The sequence below is a fragment of the Seriola aureovittata genome, chromosome 4, assembly GCF_021018895.1.
Source record: "Seriola aureovittata isolate HTS-2021-v1 ecotype China chromosome 4, ASM2101889v1, whole genome shotgun sequence".
Taxonomy (NCBI): Eukaryota; Metazoa; Chordata; class Actinopteri; order Carangiformes; family Carangidae; genus Seriola; species Seriola aureovittata.
In genome coordinates, this window is record NC_079367.1 from 24,128,882 (window position 1) to 24,150,230 (window position 21,349).

Here is a 21,349-nt window from a genome sequence, read left to right on the forward strand (position 1 = left end):
GGTACCAATAATCCCATTGCTTCTACACTCAGCAGTAATGGGTATCTTAAACCTTTGCAACATGCCCCTGATCTTAGTCACACACTCACACACACACACTCACAGGACCACACTCCTTTCTTTGATGCAGTTTCTACTGGAATACATCTCATATATCTCCCTTTGTTTTTTTTTACCTCCTCTTGCATTAGTGTCATTGTGCTCTGTTGTGATTAATAGTTAATGCTTACTCTCTGCATTTCTGTGAATATTTTGTCAAACCAAAACAGGTTGTCCTTTTTTTTTTTTATGAGGGGATTTGCCAAACATAATTTATATCACTTTGCTATTCAGAAATACCTACTGCTCAAATACTGCTACTAAAACACTCAAACTCAAATTTAGTTAACATAGATGCTCAATTTAGATACTTCAGACATCAAATAGGTTTTCTTCTCCTTTTGACCTGAGCTTGAATGCGCTACAGCTGTATTTATTGTAGTTGTTGTTGGTGCCCTATCAGCTTTTCTCCATCTTAAAACGCAATTTCAGCCAGCGCAGATTGCTCTTTATTCTTTCTTATCCTCTCTTAACCCCATCGGCTGAACTTTGAAGTGGTCCTAAGTGAAAGTGCGCTGTCTGGGTGTGTTTATTGACTCAGTTGTGCTGTCACTTTTATGCTTATGTGCCTGCCATGCCTGGGCTGTAAAAGAAAGAAAGAAAGAAAGAAAAAAAAAAAAAAAAAGCATCTTTTGAGACTGAATACGGTGGTCTCTGCTGAGCGGAAGCCTATTTTAGCTTTGGCTTGATGACAAAAGCTGAACATGTGGCAAAAAAAAGACAACAAAAAAAAAAATCCAGTGCTGCTCTGGACGAAGGAACGGCAAAAAAAAAAGAAACCTAAGGATATATGAATTAATTCGCAGATGTGATCTGAAAACATCGTGAGCTCACTCATGCACACACCTCACCACTACCTCCAAAGTCAGCGTTATTCTTGATGTTGGTGATCTATCCTTTGCATCTTCTTTCTCTGGCAACTTAATTTCCACTCCTGTCTGGAGACTGCACCGTGTGTCAGAAAAGGTTTAGCAATTTGTTTTTTGTTTGACACTTCAGCTTCAGCAGCTTGGTTTCCTGTCAGATGAGTTGCAGCTGCTGGAGGTTCTCTGCTTTTCTTTTCATGACTGTTCACCTCATTTTCCTCTGCTCTGCATTTCCCCAGTGTGGGAAAAACCCAAATCTTATGCCCTGACTGTGTTTTCCTCTTCTCCTGGCGAGTGAGATACTGTGGATGATCAAAGTTTTACTCCCTCATTGTGGCGGAGAACAGAAAGAAGCTTCAGGATATGGCACAGATTTCTCTCAGGGATAAACGCTGTGGACTGCCAGAGCAGCTCCTCATGTCATTTTCCTTTTGTGTTCTTTTTTGTGTTTTTTTTAACAGTAATTAGTCTTACAATGAACACCTTTAAAATTGGTGCGGGCTAAAGATCTTTCCTCAGCCATCAAGAGAGCACTTGAAGCGAAACAGAGATTCATAAATTGCGATATTAAACCCAGGGGAAATGTTTCTGCCTCTTGTTTGATGATCTTCTCATAATTTGAAATCTCTGTCGGAGGTAGGAGGTGTCGACGATGAAGAGACGCCGCGAGTCAAAGCGAAAGCAAAACAGCAGGAATGGAGGAAACACACATGACTGACAGTCCAGCAGTAAGACCAGAGCTAAGTTGGATTCGAGCACCGTGGCGGTTAGCAAGATTTTGTCCTCATGTGTGATTTATTATCGTGAAGCTTTCATGCAGGACGGTTTTTTATTTTTATTATTTATTTTTTTTGGTGTGTTTTTTATTAAACTGGGTGAAGTGTGTAAGTGCTTCCCTGAGGAATGATTCATCACCGGTTTGCCGGGACGCAACCAAAGCTTGCCTCCCCCCAAACATATGAACCATTGGAGCAGCTGGAGGAGTTTTCTGCCCGGTGTCCCCCTGGTGTCTGCTGTTCATTCATCTCAACATTGATTTTAATAGTTGGGGAGTTGGTGAGGGGTGGGGGTGGGGGTGGGGGTGGGGTGCAACTTTTGAGGGATGGATGGTCTGTGGGCTGCAGAGTCTGATATCATTTATATTTTCTTTATAGCTTACAAGCAGAAACACTATATTATAACGCAGCACAACAACACTCCCTCCTGGGTGATGAATTGCAGACAATTGCCTTTGGGGACAATCAAGTCAAAAGTCTCATATTTACCCTTTTTTTTCTTTCTCAGGCACAGCCAGTGCAGGTTTCCTTGAAACAACACAGTATGTGCAAATAAAGATCTTAACACCCCCCACCGCTGTTTGCCTGTGATCATCAGATCAGTTGTAGAGTAAGGACACGGTGACCTTCAGGTTTGGGGGATGGGGCATTTTTTCCTGTAGGGACTTACCCAGTGGGCTGAACTCAACCTCTCCTCCATCAAGAGTTCCCATGTTCCCAGACACCAGCGATTGTGTCTTAATGAATTCACTGAATACTAATCAGGCAGCCTAAGTCCAGGGGGTGGGGCAGGGCTTGACACAGACAAGGTCCTTTATAAATATGCAGAGGAATTTTTTCTCCCGCTGTCATCACATTCCTTGCTTATTTAGAAAACCGCAGAAATGAAATTGAGGTTGTTGCCTTTTGAGATATCTCTTTCAGTCTGGTCTGTTTTGTCACTGGTGTTGCTGTCCCACTTCATCTGCCAGCTAATACGCTTGTTTGTCTCATTATGGAGTTGTGACAATTTCGCTTTGATTACACTTGTGTCCTGGGGATACCCAGTGATTGTTTCGTCCTCGCTGACTTACACCCGCTCAAATTCGGCGTGCGTATATTTCTCTGCCGAGACCCTGTTTATATAAATCTTTCAGCACCACTGGCCAGGGGTTATATCCTCTAACATTAATCAAGACTCAACAGACTCCTAATCTTTTATCCAAGTCCTGTTACCCCCATGGACAAACTCTTTATGGCTCAATCAATCAGACTGACTAGCTCTGAAATGTCCAGTGTTACATTCTCAGCAGCCCTTGGCAGGGCATTCAGTCACTGTGAGGCTACCATAACAGTGCTACAGTAATCAACATGAAAAAAAAAAAAAGATTCATCCTCGAAAAAAGGGTTCACACATGCAATGACCTATGATCTTGGTCAATTCAGTGGTAATTTGTGAGCAGGAACAAGCCCCTCTCAGAGCCACAGGCACTCAAATTGATTCAATCAGGAGGCGTATTGTGGACGAGCGCTTTTGACAGTGAATGGGAGCCTTTGTGGACGCATGACATTACAGAGGAGGAACTTTTCTGCCTCATCACTGAGAGCGCCGTAATGACACAAAGTTAATTTCGCTGTGAAGTTTCACAGTTTCACCCAACAAAGTTGATCTCTAATTCGTCGTCGGTGCAGCAGACCCGAGTTTTTATCTCGCATTTTAAGCTTCTGAAGAGAGACGTTCATGTTCATGAATACTGATGAAATTTATAAATCTTTATCTGCATGGAGTTAATACAACCTGAGGTCGGGAAGTGATTTGTATAATTGAGGGGGATCGCTGATGATTTTAATCCCGATGCGAGTCTGCCATGGCCATAATTTAAGTGAAATTCCAGAGCAAATTATCTGCCACATCTTGGTGGAGTCAGAGGTCCTCGGGTAACACTTACTAATCCTATGTAAACTGAATTTGTTTTTGGAATCCAATGGTGTCTTCTTCTTTGAGATGGAAAATATTAGTCTTTGTTGTAAAAACTGGAGGCGGTATAGAGAGATGCTTTTTGGGGGCAGTTTGAAGTTAAGTTTTGCTCAGTGACAAACTCTGAAATCTTCTTCTTTACAGAACTGTGTTCAATGCAAATCAGAAAACACAGAGATAAGGAGCTAATTGATGCTGTGCCATTAGTTTTGTGTCAACTGAGCATAAAGCAATAAGAGTGCAAATTCACTCTACTCACCCGGACTATTTGGAGGAAACCTCTGAGCATTGTTCTCACATCTTATTGCATCTATTTTTCTTTGGGGTTTTTTTTTTTCCACTTTGAAACATCTTGGTGAGAGGCAGTTTTGCGACGACTCAGGGAACTATTGATTTTCATTCGTCCCTGCTCCCCTGCTATAATCTGTGGATTCATGCGATCCATTGACTCTTATGACATGAATGCCTGCAGCTTGATTGAAGCCATATGTTTGTGGGAGGCAGTAGTGTAATAGAGGTGTTAAGTCTGGATTGTCTGAAGCATAGTAAAAAGAAACTTGGCCGGGGCACCATCCTGTTTTAAAATCTCTCACGTTACTGGAAACATAGCACGCGGAATGACTGCTCCATTGTTCATTCTGCTTTACATCATGGTTGTTCACATTTTCCCATAATGGACATAGCAGTAAATAAAGGAAAGCTGTGGATTACTTTCAGATGATTTTAGCTGTTTTGTTTTTTTTATTCTCATAAATTACCCACATAAACTGTTTCATTCTCAGCCCACCTGCGAGAGCTCAGCCCTTTGGGTTTCATTTTGTCTGGGTTTCACACTCTAATATCTTCACCTTAAATGTTTTTGATTTAGTCTGCTTCAGGGCTTAACTGACAAATTACTAAGTGTTTATCAAGATGAAGATTTAATGAAGGGGCCTGTCAAAACAACCAAGACGTCACATTTAGCAAGCGCTCTGACCAAGAAGCAAAAATAATCAGCGGTTTGGGAAAAGCCCTCAGGCTCTCCGCATATTTCATCATGTTTTACTACACCAGACATTTTTCAACACCAAAGTGAAATAAGTAAGTGTCACTGTCATGTCTCTTTTCCACACAATCAACGTTAGGAAAGTGCAGTTTATTCCCCGATCTTATTTTATTACCCATGGGTTCAAATGAGTCCCTACAGCATTGTTAGGAAAACATGGCTTCACCGACAGGCTGCAGTTTCATCACTAACATTTATCTCAACATAATAGTATTTGCCTCAATTTACCTCAGTACTTTTCACTACCCTGTCAGAGATGCCCAGGATACATAAAAAAGCAAGATAATAGTAAATCTTCATATGAAATGGAATTGGTAGCCTTTGCTTGACATTCTGTTTGGTTTCAATCTGTGGAATCATCGGGGCAGAAATAGCTTTTCATCCTTGAGCGGACAGGATAAACCAGATATTATATGATTATGTAGGATCACAATACCAATTCGGTGTCATACAAAGTGTCAGAAGCGCGCACACACGGTCCTGCACAGCCCCTCCATTGTGTTGCCCTATTGTATTGCCCACAGATTACTTGACATGTTACATCATGTGTTCTCATTTCGGCTATTTCCCTCTTCCCGAGGGGCTCTCAAATGTCATGATAACAGTAAGTGATGAAAGAGGAGAGACACTTGTGTATCCTCACCTAACCTGTATCTATCAATCTCTGCAAAAGTAAGAAAAAACTTAACTTCCATTGGCCTGACTCCAAAGATAACAAAACCCACCTAGCAAAACAGAGTTTTAAATTTTTGATTTTTTTTTTTTTTTTTTTACAGATTTAACAAAAAAAGCATAACATGTTAATTAATGGGTGTCAGATGTGCTGGTAGGTCGATTTTGCTACATTTGGTAAGACCCGTGCTAGCTGTTACCCCTTTTTCCAGTCTTTATGCTAAGCTAAGCCAACTAACCGGCTGCAGCTTGATATATCTTTTAAAAAAGTTGTGAATATCACATTCAGTGTTAGTGGACTCTTCTCATAAACACTCATATCTGAAATTTGAATGAAATATCCTGTCAGTGTGAAAACATACTTACTACTGTTCTGGTTTTGAATGTAGCCCACATAAAAGTTATATTCTTAAATTGGACCTCCTGTCCTCCTCAGATTTCCACTCTTACCGTATGTTTACTACGTCACGCCCCTTACAATGAAATGCTGGGAGGAAAAAGTGACCTGTTAGTTTAGGGAATATTTGATTTTTTTGCGAATTAGGTAAAGCTGCTTAAACTCCATCCCCAAGGGTAATAAGCTAGCTTGGTGTGTGTCCCAGAAGACAGCGTGAATGCAGTGGGACGGCACTTTAATATGGAGTACTTTGTACACTTGGCAGTGAGAGTCAGTTTTTCCTCGATCCCTGAAGCGTTGCATTGTCTTTTGAAAGTAGGCTCTTTGTGTTTGCAGTATGGAGCTGCTCACATGATGAGCCCCAGTACTGTCAGCGAGGCATTTTGATGTCTGGCACTGTCTGCGTGGAGGATACTAAAACATTCATTGCATATTTTGATGCTATTAACATAAATATTAAAGAGTAGATTGCAATGTCTTTGATTTTCCCTCTCCCCAGAAGGCCTTGCGTTAGCATGTTTACTGCTCATTCAATGTAAAGGGTAATTAAGGCAGGAATGCATTGCTGTAGGTATAGGCTGACTTTTGGACACGTGGCCTACTGTCATGCCTTTCTGTCAGGCTCTGTCAGTGGGAGGAGGATGCTGCTCAACACATCAGACATGACCCAGTTAGAAGAGCTACACTTGTAGGACCCTATAAAGTAGATCCTACCCTGAGGAGGATTTCCTTACCCTTTGGCTTTGTTGTTCTCCTCGCACTTTTTCTTCTTCCCTCGCCTCGCCTCTCTGATGGATGGAACAGCCATCACTTTTTAAATTGAAATTCCAGACTAGCATACTAATAGACATCTGTATAACGGTTTGTGGAAGGTGCTCACATTCCTTTTAGCATGTCTTTCCACTTACTTAGATTTTTTTTTTTTTTTTTTTTTTTGGATTGCTGAAATTTCAGTGAAATAGGGTTGAAAAACTGTAAACTGGCTTTGACTCTATCTTTGTCATGTGCAAGTAAAGTAGCTTATTGTCACTGCACCCTGCCACCAAGCCGCACAATGATAATACAGTAAGTCATTAAAATATTGCAAGATATTGCAAAAGCTAATCTTCCCTTTGACTTCGGTGAAAAAACTGAGGCAGCAAATTAATACCAGGGCAGCATTTTTGCATTTTGCATCTTGACATGGCAGGTTTTCTCAGATACTAAGATACTGAGCTCATTGTTTCTGCTTTTCAGATTCCAGCGCTGGTTTATCACAGGAGTGACTACATATCCAAGAGAAGGTTAAAATTGTGCAACATTTTGGAAAAGCTAGAGGAGGAATTTCTCTCGGATGCTGCTGAATTATTTCCCTTGTGCTTTTTTTCCCTGCTTGTTATTTGACTTCTCCTCTTCACTGAAAGAAGGGGGAAGAATGTCCAATTTGCAACGTGAGATCAGAGGAGACATGACTGAGGTCGCAGGGAGGCGTGGGTTTGTTGCTGGAAAGAGTGAGACATACAGAAAATATCTGCGCCCCCATGTGAAAAGCTCATTCTCCCCACACACCCAGAAGATGTTCTCTTTTGAAAGTTATTTTCTACGTATTTAACACACTCCAGCTTCATCTTGTGCTCATTTTATGCACTGTGTTGTGCTCCTGAGCTGTAGACCTATTACTGTTTTTTTCCTACTTTAACATGCCCACTGTTTAATGAACCAGGGGTTCATTTTGCTCTTGTAATTGGTGAGTTTATTAATTACCGGTTGTAGTCGGAAACTGTGTGACAAATGAATGGTGTGATTAGATAAGACCAGCTCTTGACAGAATGCCTGTAGGAAAAGCTCTGAAACAGATCAATATAACACAAGCTGCTCTTTCTGCCCAGGGCCAGTGATGGTGACTGATGGGTGGGAAAAAAATGAGGCAGAGTAACAGGAGAGTGGCACAAGCCAACAAACCAGCACATGCTGTAAATTGTTTATTTTCGGCCTGTTTCTTAGAAGCATGTCACTTAAACTGACAATGAAACAATTAATGTAGTCTCACTTTTGATGGTTTTTCATAACCACAACCCGAACCTCTACGTACTTGTTAAGTACTTATTATGCTTTGATACAAACAAACTTGAGAAAGTGGTCTCATGAACTGCACCCAGCACGTTGTGTTGCGTCATGCTTGTTGCTCCCGCCTCTCCCCTGCACCTCTTACCATTCACTTTTGATTGACCAATAAAAGTCAGCAGCGCTGCTAACACTGCCTGAAAGTACCTGGATTTAAGGATCACATCCTCAGCTACTCAGTTCTAGGAAGCTCTCTCCAAACCATGCACATGGCAACTGCAATAAAAGCAGAATGGATGACAACAATTCTGTTAAGCTCCTGCAGAAAGAGGCAGTAGTCAGATCTATATTAGAGAAAAGATTGGCAGACCAAACTTATATTAAATTCCTAAAGCAGTCTAAATGATGTCATTCATCCATTCATTCATTCATTAGCCATGCCGCTGATCCTTTTAGGGTCACAGGGGTAGCTAGAACCAATTCCAACTGAGATTGGGCAAGGGCGGGGTACAAACTGGACAGGTCACCAATTATTTTCATTAGTTACCAGCAGCTTTCTTTCTTAAATTTGTGGCATTAATATCAAGATACAGTTCTAAACCATTCCCAACATAACTGAGAAGAGGCACCATCATGTGATTCGGGTAAGTGACGCATACATAAACAATTTTTGCGATGGGTTTTAATCAGCATAAGTCCGTCCTTAAGTAGAAAGCCCTGCCTCAGAGAAGAGGATCCACATCTTCCTCACATGAACGCCAGCAAACAATGACTTTTATTAAGTCACGTGAAGGGTAATGGGATAAAGGAGTGTTTGTAAGCGTTTGACATTTTCTCGGGCTGGAGGCGGCAAGCACCAGAGGGAAAAGGGAGAAACTCGTAATGGACAGGACGGTCACACTCCGAATAAAGTCAGGGTCCGATGTGGAGCTTGTTTGTCTCAGAGCTCTGATCTTATTGGTCTGGTGAATCATACAGTTTCCTGTGTTTGATATTGAAATTCTAAAGCAACACAGAGAAGCTGAGTCAACAAAGGACTGTAGACTGGGAGATCTTCTGTGCAGTCACCCATCACACAGCAGTTGGGAGGAAACATATTGTTGAACCAGAAAAACATCTTCACCGTGAACACACTTCTCGTCCAACTGGATGATTGAGGTAATCTCAGGGAAGCAAAACCACAACAGTTGCATTTAGCACAGGAATATTAATTTAAAAAACAAGATAATTGGAGACTACTGCTTAAAAGCTTGGTGTAGAGTTCTTAACCAGTAGAAAAAGCAATGTGTAGACTGCTGGCTAAGTAAACGCTTGAATGCCAGCCATTGGCAGCAGCGAGTATTTGTATGCTTCACTGTGTGCATCACATATCACTCGTATACTTCACAAAATCCCTCTTTTCTCTGCATCCCCCTCATCCTCCATCTCTCCAAACGTTTCAACTGAATCTCCGGATCCTCCTTTCGCTCACATAAAAAACACACCAGCTTCGCCAGCGAAAAACGCTCACACAGGAGTAAGCCCCTCTGAAAACGACTGTGTCGATCCAACTTAAATGACAAGGGAATCAAAACGCCGTACGAGCAGCAGGCATGCGAAGCTGTATGTGTTGACGTGTGCCCCGTGTTTCAAATGAAGAGACAAAAAAAACCCAACATGCCTCAACATGCAGGGATGGGTATGTTGACAGATTAGTTACACAGGCTGTTTAGGCTGAAGATACACTGGGAACCTGTCATTGGCTTTGATTGAAGCTCAGAAAAGTAAACTGCTGCACCTTAGTATTTTAACACAAAATTATTTAAACTAGAATGAGGGCAAATCTGTTTATTGATCTGATAAATGAGCCTGAAGACTTGTGCACAGATTGTATCAGCTATTTAAATATATAAAGGCAACACTGCTTTATTTTTACTATTCATTTAGTGTTAAATCTTAAAGATCTTGACTTTTCTCTGAAATGAAAGCGAGATAAAACGGGATAATTGCCCTTTGTTGCAGATTGTTTCATGCATTTTCTGGAGTAATGAAGCATTTTATTGATCCTAATAGTGGAGTATTCTATCTTTCTTGATTATCTTGTTGTGTTTTTGGAAAATTCTCTTTACATAGAAAACCCACACTGAGACTGACTTGAATTGCCTGACCCCTTTGGTGTTTTTTTTTTTTTCTTCAACTCTCTTAGGAAAAATTGGTTTTCAAAACACTATAAGACCAAAGGACGTATAGAGGTGGATATTATTTTTGGCACTGCACAGGTCTGCCTCCCCAGGTGTGGTTGCTCTTACATTTCCCCTCCCTCTTTCTGATGATCCTCCAAGCCCAAAAGGGAATGTCTTACATTAAGCCGGCCCATTCAGGCACATCCCCACTCCAATTCCCTGGCCACCAGAATTCTCTCCAGCTTAGCAGCAGCCTTTTCTCCCTTTCCTCTTTGGCCTTTTGAATGATAACCTTGAATAGTATTGTCTGGGGGCATGAAGGAGGGTAAAGAAATTCCTTGGTTCTTGACAGAGAGCAGGAAGGCTTGACAAAAGGCATCAGCACTCCCTAAATCAGAGAATGTGGAGGATATGAAAAGGGGGCAGTTTTTCTTTCAGGTAAAAAGCGTTGACAGAAAAGGATGGGGAACAATAGCGCTGCTCTGACGGAATAAAGCACTTCTCTGTGTGCGTTTTTTAAAGCACTGAAAATGCGATTTCAAAACTGAGCTCAGCTACGATGATGAAATCTGAGGCAAGGATATGCAGAAGAGAGATCACTATATTAGAGCAGATTTTATGGATTGAACACTGACATGTTGGACTGATTGTATTTGATTAAGCCCATTTAACTTGAACCCTTTCCCAGTTCATAGAATACCCTTTCAGAGAAGCCATTAGGCCCGAGATAGTCATTCTGATAACGATCACATGGAGATCAATTGAAACTCGATCTGTGAATAAGTTGACTGGCCTCTTATATTCTGCACCGCACGCTCTCTCCGACCCTTCCCTTCCTCTTCACCTCCTCCTCCAGAGAAGACGATTAAGCATCGGCCGGGTGCCACAGCAACTGAAACAAGACTCCAAAATGGGATAAGGTTTTACAAACAGTGGTTGTTGGCAAAAAGCATCAAGGTAAACAAACAAACCTCGCAGGCCTGTGTGGATAGAGCAGCACTTGAACCTCTCCTGATCTCCCAGAGAGATGGGGGCATCTTTAAGTTTGACCTGAGGGGGCCGACTGATGCTGCTGAAGGGAGACTTGTTATTTTGATTCCTAATAACCTCTGTGGGAGGCATACAGAGCGGCTGTGGACGTGATGGTGGCACCAGATTTCTCACATTTATGATCTTTTACATCCGTCTGTTCTACCATGTCATGCAGTTGCTGCATATAGCTGCTGTAACAGGCCTTCTGGTGACTTCCAGCAACTACCCTCATGGCAGCTCCTCCAGTCCTACAGCGATTTCATCATGAAGCAGCCATCTGCTAACAGCAAAATGAGCCGCTTTTTGAAGTTGATCATGTTGCCTGAAAGAGAAATAAACCTTTTTGTGGTTTGGAGAAAGAAATGAAAATACCCTATCAGTTAGAATTGAAGTGACGGAATTCACAGAACATTTTCTTGAAGATTTTGAATTAATGCATCACCATGTTTTGGTGCACAAAAACTCTGATTTATTATGTATTGGGCATTCGATTAAGCTGTAATTAATATATATTGGATTTTACGTTAAAGAGAGGTCTATTGCAGTGTTCTTCCTTAACTTTAATAAACCAATTTGTCCCGAGGGGAATAATTCAGTTTTAAAGGTCCCATATTGTTTAAAGGTAGATGTCCATATCTTTTTTGATTATAAAGCAGGTCTCAGTTCTATTTTAATACTGTGAAAGTATCAAAGCACTCAGTCCACAGAGAAATGCACACAGCCTGTATTCAGAAACTGAGCTTTAAAATGAGCTGTCAGTACTTGCGTAACTTTGTGATGTCATAATGAAGCAGTCACTACTCTGTCATGCCCCAAACCCAGCCCACCCGGACCCACCATACAACCTTGCAGGATTTGCTTTCTCTGAGCGTTTGCAGGAAATCTACTATATTTTTATTTACTTTATATAGATCTATTTACTCAGAGCAAGAGTAGGCCAATCAGAAGAGAGGCTCAGAGCCTCCTCTCTTCTAATTGGCTCACCGACCTGTTGTTACTAGAGCTCCAGAGACAAGCCTGAGAGAAAAGATGTAAAACTACATTGAGATGCTTTTTGATTCTTAAAACCACAAATATATCTTCTTACGGATCAACACTTCAAATACAAACACTGGAAAAGTGTAGAATATGGGACCTTTAGTTTATCCTTATTTAGAGCTTGTGATTGTAGCGTGTCCACTAGCTCAGCAGTTCTTAAGCTGGCGACCAGGACTTTTGATTTAGGTCAAGAAATTTGGGGGAATTCACTGAAAGATTTTTAGAAAAAACACAACACAGATTGTCTTCATTTGCAGCCCGTGATAGGAAGTCATGAGAAGCCCTTGCTTCAGTTTAAGGGGGTCACAGGCCAAAAGGGTCGAAGTGCTGCTGTAGCTGAGGGGCGCATCTGTGTCAGCTTAGGAAAACAAGAAGGACAGGAAGTATCTGTCTACAACAACATGCATGGAGAATCAGAGCCTGAGGTAGTTTCCTCTCACAAGTCCACACTTATTTCAAGCAGCTCGACTCATAAACATTATGAGAACGAACGTTTTTCATTCTTGGTAATCTTTCTCCCACATCCCAGTCACCACCAACCTCCCTACCTCTGCTTCTCAATAACCCACATAGTGAGTGTGGAGGATGGGATTTGATGGAATTAACAATCCTGGGAAAAAATAAATAAATCAAATAAATAAAAGCCAAAAGAGAGATGTTGGACCACGTACTGTACGATTCGGAATTGAATTACACTTTGGCTTTGTGTTGATATTTTTGTTCACCTGCTCCCCACAGCGATTTGTTTCACAGTATCTGCTTTAATGGTAACATGCGAGTGCTCCGACTGATTTCACCCACTGCAGCAGTGTTGCAGGCTCAGTGAGTTTATCCCCAAAACCAACAGAAAACACTGACAGTTCACCCAGAAACCCTTTTTTTTTTTTTTTTGTGGTGTGGTTACACAATGGAACTGAGCTCTTGTCTTTCTCGTGGCAATAACTTCCCTACTCCCTTCAGTCTAGAGCAATTTTCAGTGCTCATGTCGTCATCATCATCATCATCTGACCTGATGTGGAAACTATGCACTGAAGTCTTTCTTTGCTCATTCTTCTCTCTCTGAGGTGCCTGCTACACAGTGCAGCAGCTCTTTACGGGTTTGACCATTTTAACGAGCGTGTTAATCGAAGCATGATTGAGAAACCCCATAAATCTTGATTTTTCAAATGCAAATTGTACAGCTTGCTGGATAGAATAACAATGTCTCTGTGAAACAAAACCACATTTTGACTGTATTCTTTTTTTTTTTTGTTCCCTTCTGCTGCAAGGAAATTCAATTTGATTACATGCTGCTGCATCTCGCTGCATTACACAACACTTGAAAGAGAATTTCTGATTTTGTTAAATATTAATCATGAATACATTATCATGCTGGCATGCTTTACAGTCTTTACTGTTACAAATCTGAATCAAAACACATTTAATAACATTATATAACTGAGAATATTTTAATGACTGTGTGGATGCTCACTTGCTTCTAAATGCATTGTTTTGTACCTTGTAGAATAGTGGGATTTTATGTTCACCAGGGGTCCACATTGGATGCTTGTACAGGGATTCACATCAAATTCTCCAATGTTTCTTTTGCTGCACTGCTCCGTTAAAGGTAGTAATTTTAGGTTTGAAGCAGAAACTCGTCTGAAGTTCTCTTAAGGGTCTACTGAAGAAACGGCTGAGTTGTTATGTATGAAAATCCCCGGATCCCCTCTGATCCTGAGCTGTAATGACACAGACTTGGTCAGAGCCTTTTTATATCCCTTCATTCTCATCAACATGCCAGAGTTTCACCGAATTGATTTTCTAGCACAGGTGCCATAATCAGCCAGTCTATTTTCCTCCCAGAACCAAGCCGATGACATTCACCGTCCTTTTCGCCCTGCGACTGGGGAAAACACACACACACACACACACACACACACACACACACACACACACACACACACACACACACACACACACTCACACACACACACGTCTTTTTCACTTCTCCTGTTCCACCTCAGATGTTAGCCAGTTTGTCTAGCCCATCTGCATTAGCATGTGGATTAATTCCTGCTTGTTATCTGGCCTAGATGTAATAAGGCAGTCCTGGATGGCAGGGGTAATCAGGTTGGAAGGCAGAGCTTTCTCGCCTTCTCTTCCTCTGCTGCCATCCTCACATCCCAAAACTGATAGCAGGGCAGACACATTGGAGGGGATTAAGCTAATGTGATGGCAGAGCCACCTACCAGGGGCCCCCACAGGGTAATTTCAAGAGACAGGCCTTGGCATCCAGGGAATAACTTGTCAAGACCTGGCTACAGGCAAATATTGAGGATATTAATCCTTAATGTAATGGCCTTGACTAGATTTTACTCTTGTCTCTGTGTGCAGCTTTAAGCACAGTCATAAGTCTCTTTAATCACTGACATAAAGCAGTCCCTCAAGGATTTTCCAGAGTTTTACAGTAATTATTGCGTACCAAAAAATGCTTGGTTTTTTCCCGCTGCCAAGCCATTTGCATATGTTCGTTGTTCATTTGCTGTGGTTTTATGAGCTGCTGGCAGAGGAGTGCTTTGTTTTGTTGTGCAGTAAAAAAAAAAAATTTGTTAAAGTCAGAATCCGTGTCATTTTACAAAGGGATGTTCAGAGGTAAAATTGCAGGAACAGGTCAGCGCCGCCTGCCCATCAGAATCTGCTGCAAACGGTTGATAAGGTGAAAAAAAAAAAGAAAATCACTCAGGTAAGGTTGTGCACATCACTCTATTGGAGAGCTGCAGCCCATTGTCTTTTTCTGGTCATTTTAATTAAAACATAAGTGAATGAATGAGAGGGAATCCAGACAAAGGTTTAGCAGGATTTCACCTTGCTGGATATCTGGATGCAACAAAGAAATAATAACAGCGCTTTGCGTTTTTCTTCCTCATTAATGAAAAGATTTTTAAATTATGAAAAACCCACAGAGGCGAGGTCTCACAGAAAAAAAAATGCAGACCTTCCTCAAAGAGCTGAGTGAACACCTTCATAATGAGACTTTGTCCTTGCCGCGGTTTTCCCCCTCACTTACGGTGTCTTCTCAGCCTCTGGCCATGTTTGATGATATTTTTTGAACACCCTGGTGATTCCTTCCTCACTGACTGACTCGCCTCCTCTTCCTCCTCTCCTCCTCAGGTCTGCTCATAGGGTCGGGCTGCGCACTCTATCCACTGGGATGGGACAGTGAGGAAGTGCAACAGACCTGCAACAACAGCTCAGACCAGTTTCAGCTAGGTAAGATGCCTATCAGAAAGATCCATAACACACACACACACACACACCTGCAGCCTGCTCCTAAACCACACACAGATGTTCCAACCTTGACTGTGTAAATTTGTCTCGCGTTTGCTGAATATTCTGCTCTCAGAACAGATAAATCTAGGAAGAAGTTGGAAACTGAGAACAGTCTTTATTGTGTGGCCTTTGACATTCTGCTTTTTTTTTAGGCACCAGGCAGACACAAGTCTCTCGTACTGTCATATACAGAAGAGACGTGATACGTTGGTATTTAAAATGTGTAATAAAAAGTCAACAGAACCTCCAGTCGCTGTCAATTTCTGAAGTGTTTTATAGCTATAAATATTTGCTGAGAATAAGCAGGAGCTCGATTTGTGCTCTGTATTCAGCTGGCATTATCAGGACTATCTCACAGACAGTAATATGCTACTGTATCACTCACTAGGCAGATGGAAGAGCTATTAATACTGCAGCTTCTCTTTTATTTGTTACTAATCAAATACTGTTTGATTTTTTTTTTACTTAATGTAAAAGATTTTTTTTTTGAGTACTTAAATTAATATTATTACCAAACATCAGAGTAGCACATGGAGAAATCTATTTGGCGTGATTGGAATATTTTGATTAAATGTCACAGGTAGAATTTTGATAACCTATGTAATCAGGTGACAGCGGGTACACTTTGCTCTTTCTTTTAATTTACATCAATGTCCAACCATGCTACAGTTTCTGTCACTTGTAATTCTTTTTGACAAGAACTTGAATGTTTTTCTTACTTTATTCCTTGCACATTAAGATGCACAGAGCTTCTATGTGATCACTGAACTGCATTACTATATCTATTAACTCCTGAGCGAAAAGATGTGTCTTGTCACAAAACAACTAGTTAAATCCTGCAAGAGTTCCCTGTAGGATGTGATTTTCATTACACTTCATAATTACGCGAGGGAAGGTTTTGACCTGACAGTGGCACCAGAGCACCACTAGACAATGAATATTCATATCACATTTCATGACAATCTAATCAGCAGCTGTTGAGATATATTATTCTGGACACATGGATGGATCTAGATCTGAAATACTAATACCACCATCCTCAGAAACCATTGACAACAAGGCAAAAATAACAACTATGTTAGTTTAGTAATGCAAGTTAAAGGTCCCATATTATATAAAGTGAGTCTTCCATGTCTTTTCTGATTATAAAGCAGGTCTAGGTTCTATATTAATACTGTGAAAGTATCAAAGCGCTCAGTCCACAGAGAATTGCACACAGCCTGTATTCAGAAACTGAGGCTTAAAACAAGCCTTCAGTACTTCTGTAACTTAGTGATGTAACAGCACAGCAGTCACCACTCTCAGTCATGCCCCAAGCTCGGCCCACCTGGACCCATCGTTCAGCCTTTGCAAATCTGCTATATTTTTATTTGACCCCTTAGAAAGCAGTGAGCCAATCAGAAGAGAGGCTCTGAGCCTCTCTTCTGATTGGCTCATTGTCACCGACATGTTGTTACTAGAGCTCCAGAGAGAAGCCTGAGAGAGGAGATGTAAAACTACATTGAGATGGTTTTTGGTTCTTAAAACGGCAAATATATCTTATATTCCAGTATATGTTATTATGGATATGAAAACTTCAAAGAAAACACTGGAAAAGTGTAAAATATGGGACCTTTAATACATGGTAAACAACCATGTGTGTTAATAACAGTAACTCTACTGACATCAAAGAACAAAAAAAGCTTTCAAAATACAGCCAACACTAAAAGGATTGTAGTCATGTAAGTTATGGATTCATACTACAGCTGCCACTGTGTTGGCAGAGAGATGTGTAAAGCATCTAAATCTAAACCATCTCCATATAATTCAAACTGATATGATTCAGACAGGCATCTTAAATACTGACATTTCAACTGAAATAATTGTGTGGAGTATCAAGTTTTCATCTTGTGATTTGCTCTTTGAAAAGAACAGGCTCTTAGTACATTGTTAACAAGTGCGTTTGCATCAGTGAGCTGTTCAGCGCTGCTGGCATGTTACGTTTGCCGGTTGAAGACGACTGCACCACAGTTATTTCAGTTTCACCTCATTCCTGTTGGCGCCACGACAAGGCTGTGATGTTCTCCCACGAGAACAGCGGGTTTCACACAAATACTGTGAACCTCTCATACATAGACTCTTTCATTAATCAGGAAGAAAGGAGTCAGTACCTCAGTAATTCAAAGATAACCTTGAATGTAGCTGCGGGACACATTAATGGCAGGTACGCTCATTGTGAAAAGTAAATCCAAGTCGTTGCTTTTGGCCTGACAGCTTTTTCAAATTGAATATTTCCACATCGTGTTAATGGGTAAACTGCACCCACATTATGAAAAGAGGGGAAGCTAATTTTCATTAAGTGTGACTCCAACACAGAGAGAAATACTACGCAACAGAAAATGAGTGTTTTCAGTTTTGGATGTTGAGTCAGGTTTCCACGCTGAGAAGAAGGCGGATATGATTTGTTAATGAGACGCCTCCTCATCTTCCCACCACACAGCTCATAATTAGATAACTATATTCAATCAGATATTCTCCCAAAATGTAATGCGATGTTTATAGTGAGATAGTCTTGATGGACATCAACAACATTTTTCCAAAATTTAGAATCAGATGTAGGTCGTATCCTTGTTTAATAATGCACACAATCTCCGCTGAGGATTATAGCAGATGCCGTCTTAAGGGGCCACTTTGTGTTTTAATTTGCGTTCGCTTTCAGCTCCTGGCTCGGTTTCAGCGTCTTTTTGCCACTGGTGTGCATCGTGAGAGCGCGTTTGCCACATACCAGACTGTCTGTTTACAAATGAAGTCAAAGTATGTTCAGTGCATTTGTTTCAACAGCGCTAACTCTTTTTCTCAAGAGGAAGGGAAATGCGGTGGCTTGAGCAAAAAAATGTGGAGCAGTTCACAACATTTTCAGCTCTTACCACTCACATGTTGATGTTTCATCCAAGACGAGAATAGGGTCGTATGATGCAGTGCACACAAATAGATCGTGAATTCAAATGAGCATATGTATTTTAAATGAACCACAAGTGACATAACAGTTATATCAGCATCAGGCTGTCACCTTCACAGTATTTACTTCATTCCCTTCACTAATGCACAGTACACATATGACTATAAGATACTGCAAACATGCATTAACACTGAATAGTTGTACAGCATTATGTGTTATGACCAGTTCAACTGATTCTTTAATTCTGAAAACATACACTTACAAACATGGAACTTGGAAGCACAGACATGTGTAGTGCTAGAAATGATCCACACCTACATCATCATTCATTATTCATCCAGTGACATTTGTGAACTCTTCATGACTATGTTTACTATGTGTACACAGGGCAACAAAAGTAGAGACATTTTATTTTATAACTGTGAGCACAAACAAAATAAGAAAAATGTAGCTGTAATGTAAAATATAAGCTATGCCAACATCAGAAACAGCAAAGGAATATACAGAATTTAAAGTAAACATTAACATAGCAGGGCTTCAATGCATCCGGTTTTACATCTCTCTGCAGTTTATTTAATCTCAATGGAGTAAACTGTTGTAAATTCAGCTTTTGCAGATAAGTTTTTTTCCCCTTTATTGTAGAAGTGGCTCTGTGAATATAGAGTAAACGGTAGCGGTCTCTTCTTATGCTCAGATATTCCGGTTTACACAAAATAAATCAGTTGTTCCTTGGCCAAAGGCTTATCTGCCCGAAATTTCACTGAAATCCTTTCATGGGCTTTTGGAGATACTGTATCCTGCTGACAGGCGGACAGACAGATAAACTAAAGGGTGAAAAGACATCATCCTGAACCCTCTGCTCTCCTCCGCAGGTTCCTGCCAGATCGGCTGGGCGTATTACTGCACAGGGGCCGGGGCGGCAGCTGCCATGCTGCTCTGCACCTGGCTGTCCTGTTTCGCAGGGAAGAAGCAGAAGCAGTACCCGTACTGAAGAGAGAGAGAGAGCATCAGAGAGACGGGGGACAGACAGAGACCTCAGGCGGTACGACTAAAGGGAGAGGACTCTGTGGACTCACAGCAGTTCAGCACACCAGGCACCAAAGACACCAAGTCATTCTGGTGCTCTGCACATCATGGGACTCTACTCATCTGACAACTGCAGGGACTGTTTCATAATGCAGCACACACACATGGCTTTGATAACTGGTTCTTCTCTTAAAAGCTGTTCTTAAATGAAAAATATATGGACCAATCCTATTTGTAAAATTGTTACATAACTATTTCTTTAACAAAAAGAGTATTCTCTTTTTCTTTCTTTTTTTAATTTGTCTTCCTCTCCTTCGGTCATTGATGTTTATGTGATAGTGAACCCTGTGATTAAGAGAAAAGTACTATTGCTTCATTGTTCCGTGAAGTGTTTCTGTCTCCTCTTCATATCTCATCCTTGCCTTAAACACAAACTGAAATGCAATAATCCCTATAACGTAAAGCAATCCAACACTGGCTGCCTGCTCCCTCAACTCAGCCTTCTCAGACTCCAAAAATCTAAGCATATAGTTTATTTAACACATTCATAAGATGTATGTTGTGTATGATAATGTATTTTATCATATTAGCACATGTTTTGTATTCACTGTTCAAATTGTTCTTTGTCATTATTTTTGTTTTGTAAATAAATGTTTATTGAAATTTACAGATTTAACGTGTTACTTCAGTCACAGAACACACCCTGGGGTAAAGTGAACGGACCTACACTCACATTCCTAAAAAGCTTTTCCCATGACCTCTTGATCTCCGTGGTGTTCACTACATGTGGGAGTCCTTTTTTCTCTCCCCCCACAATCGATAAAGAGGATAAGGACAGGCGGTGCTGTGAATTTAACTTTTCCCTATTATTGATGAGGTAAATCCCGTGACTTCTAGTCAGATTATTTGCCTTTTGATCAGGTTACTCAGCGTCAAGGCTTCAGACTCTTCCAGACAATGCCCGAGATGCAATCACACCCTGGGACACCGGGTAGCTGCGCAACCATCAGCTTAATGTCGAGGAGTATCTCATAGTTCCTCGACCTGCCTTCATATTGTGAATAACAATAACGGTAACCTTTTCATAGCAATTACCACAGCTGTATGTGTGTCATCGGAGGCGTGAGCGGCTCCCAGCTTTTCAGTTACTATTTTTAGTCTATTTTTTCCCCTTCTCTGTTTTTCCTCTTTTTGATTAACAAACAACACTTCAGAGACTCAACCAAGCCCAAGTGTACAAAGTCAGCTCATTTACAATGCAGCTGTTCTCGATGTATTTGGCCCTCATTAGCATGCCCATTTTCTCACAATGCTCGGCATCCCCCAGATAATGGCAACCCCCACTCCTCCCCATACTCACTTGAGAAATCTCTCTCAGTACTTGCTCTGTTTAATGTGTTGGAATGGCTCCTCTGCATTCTGCTCTCTCTCTCTCTCTCTCTCTCTCTCTGATCCACTGAGCTGATTGATATCACCAGTGATTGTTACAGTGTCAACCAGATGCCTCATCAGCAGATGCTGACACATTGGGGTCAAGTTGGAGCGTTCCCTCCTTTTATATCAGTACCCATACCTCAAACTGGCAGAGTACACCGTGCAATCTGAAGTCTTGTAACTCGTGGGCGGCCCATTGTCTTAAAACATGCAAAATGTGTGGTACGGCTGCTCTCATCAGTTGCTGAGTGAAGGGAAATTACAACTACTGGAAGTAATGTGACTTTAGATTGGCCAGAGCTACTGTTTATTGTGACCACTCTGAAGTGTATTTACTCTTTTAATGCTGCGAGGAACACACACTGATTTATACTCACCTCCATTCTACTGGTGTAGAGGCAGAAATCTCTGACAGATATGTCAAAACCTAGAAAGATGAAGCCAAAACTGTCTGTGTGCTCAGATAGCAATAAAGAAACATTTTTTTTTTTGTAATTTGGGTGAACTTAGCCTTTAAGAGCACCTTTCAAACAGGCAGGGGTTGAACATTTGACA

The 21,349-nt window shown here is 41.1% G+C and overlaps 1 protein-coding gene across 1 annotated transcript in view; it reads left to right on the plus strand.

Moving 5' to 3' along the window:
- Positions 1-20,027, plus strand: part of LOC130168087 (LHFPL tetraspan subfamily member 6 protein) — a 43,607-nt gene extending 23,580 nt beyond the window's left edge. The window contains exons 3-4 of the mRNA XM_056374674.1: positions 15,238-15,336; positions 19,207-20,027. Coding sequence (XP_056230649.1) covers positions 15,238-15,336; positions 19,207-19,325 — 218 coding nt within the window. The 3' untranslated portion in view covers positions 19,326-20,027. The remainder of the gene's footprint in view (positions 1-15,237; positions 15,337-19,206) is intronic.
- The last annotated feature ends 1,322 nt before the right edge of the window (positions 20,028-21,349 follow it).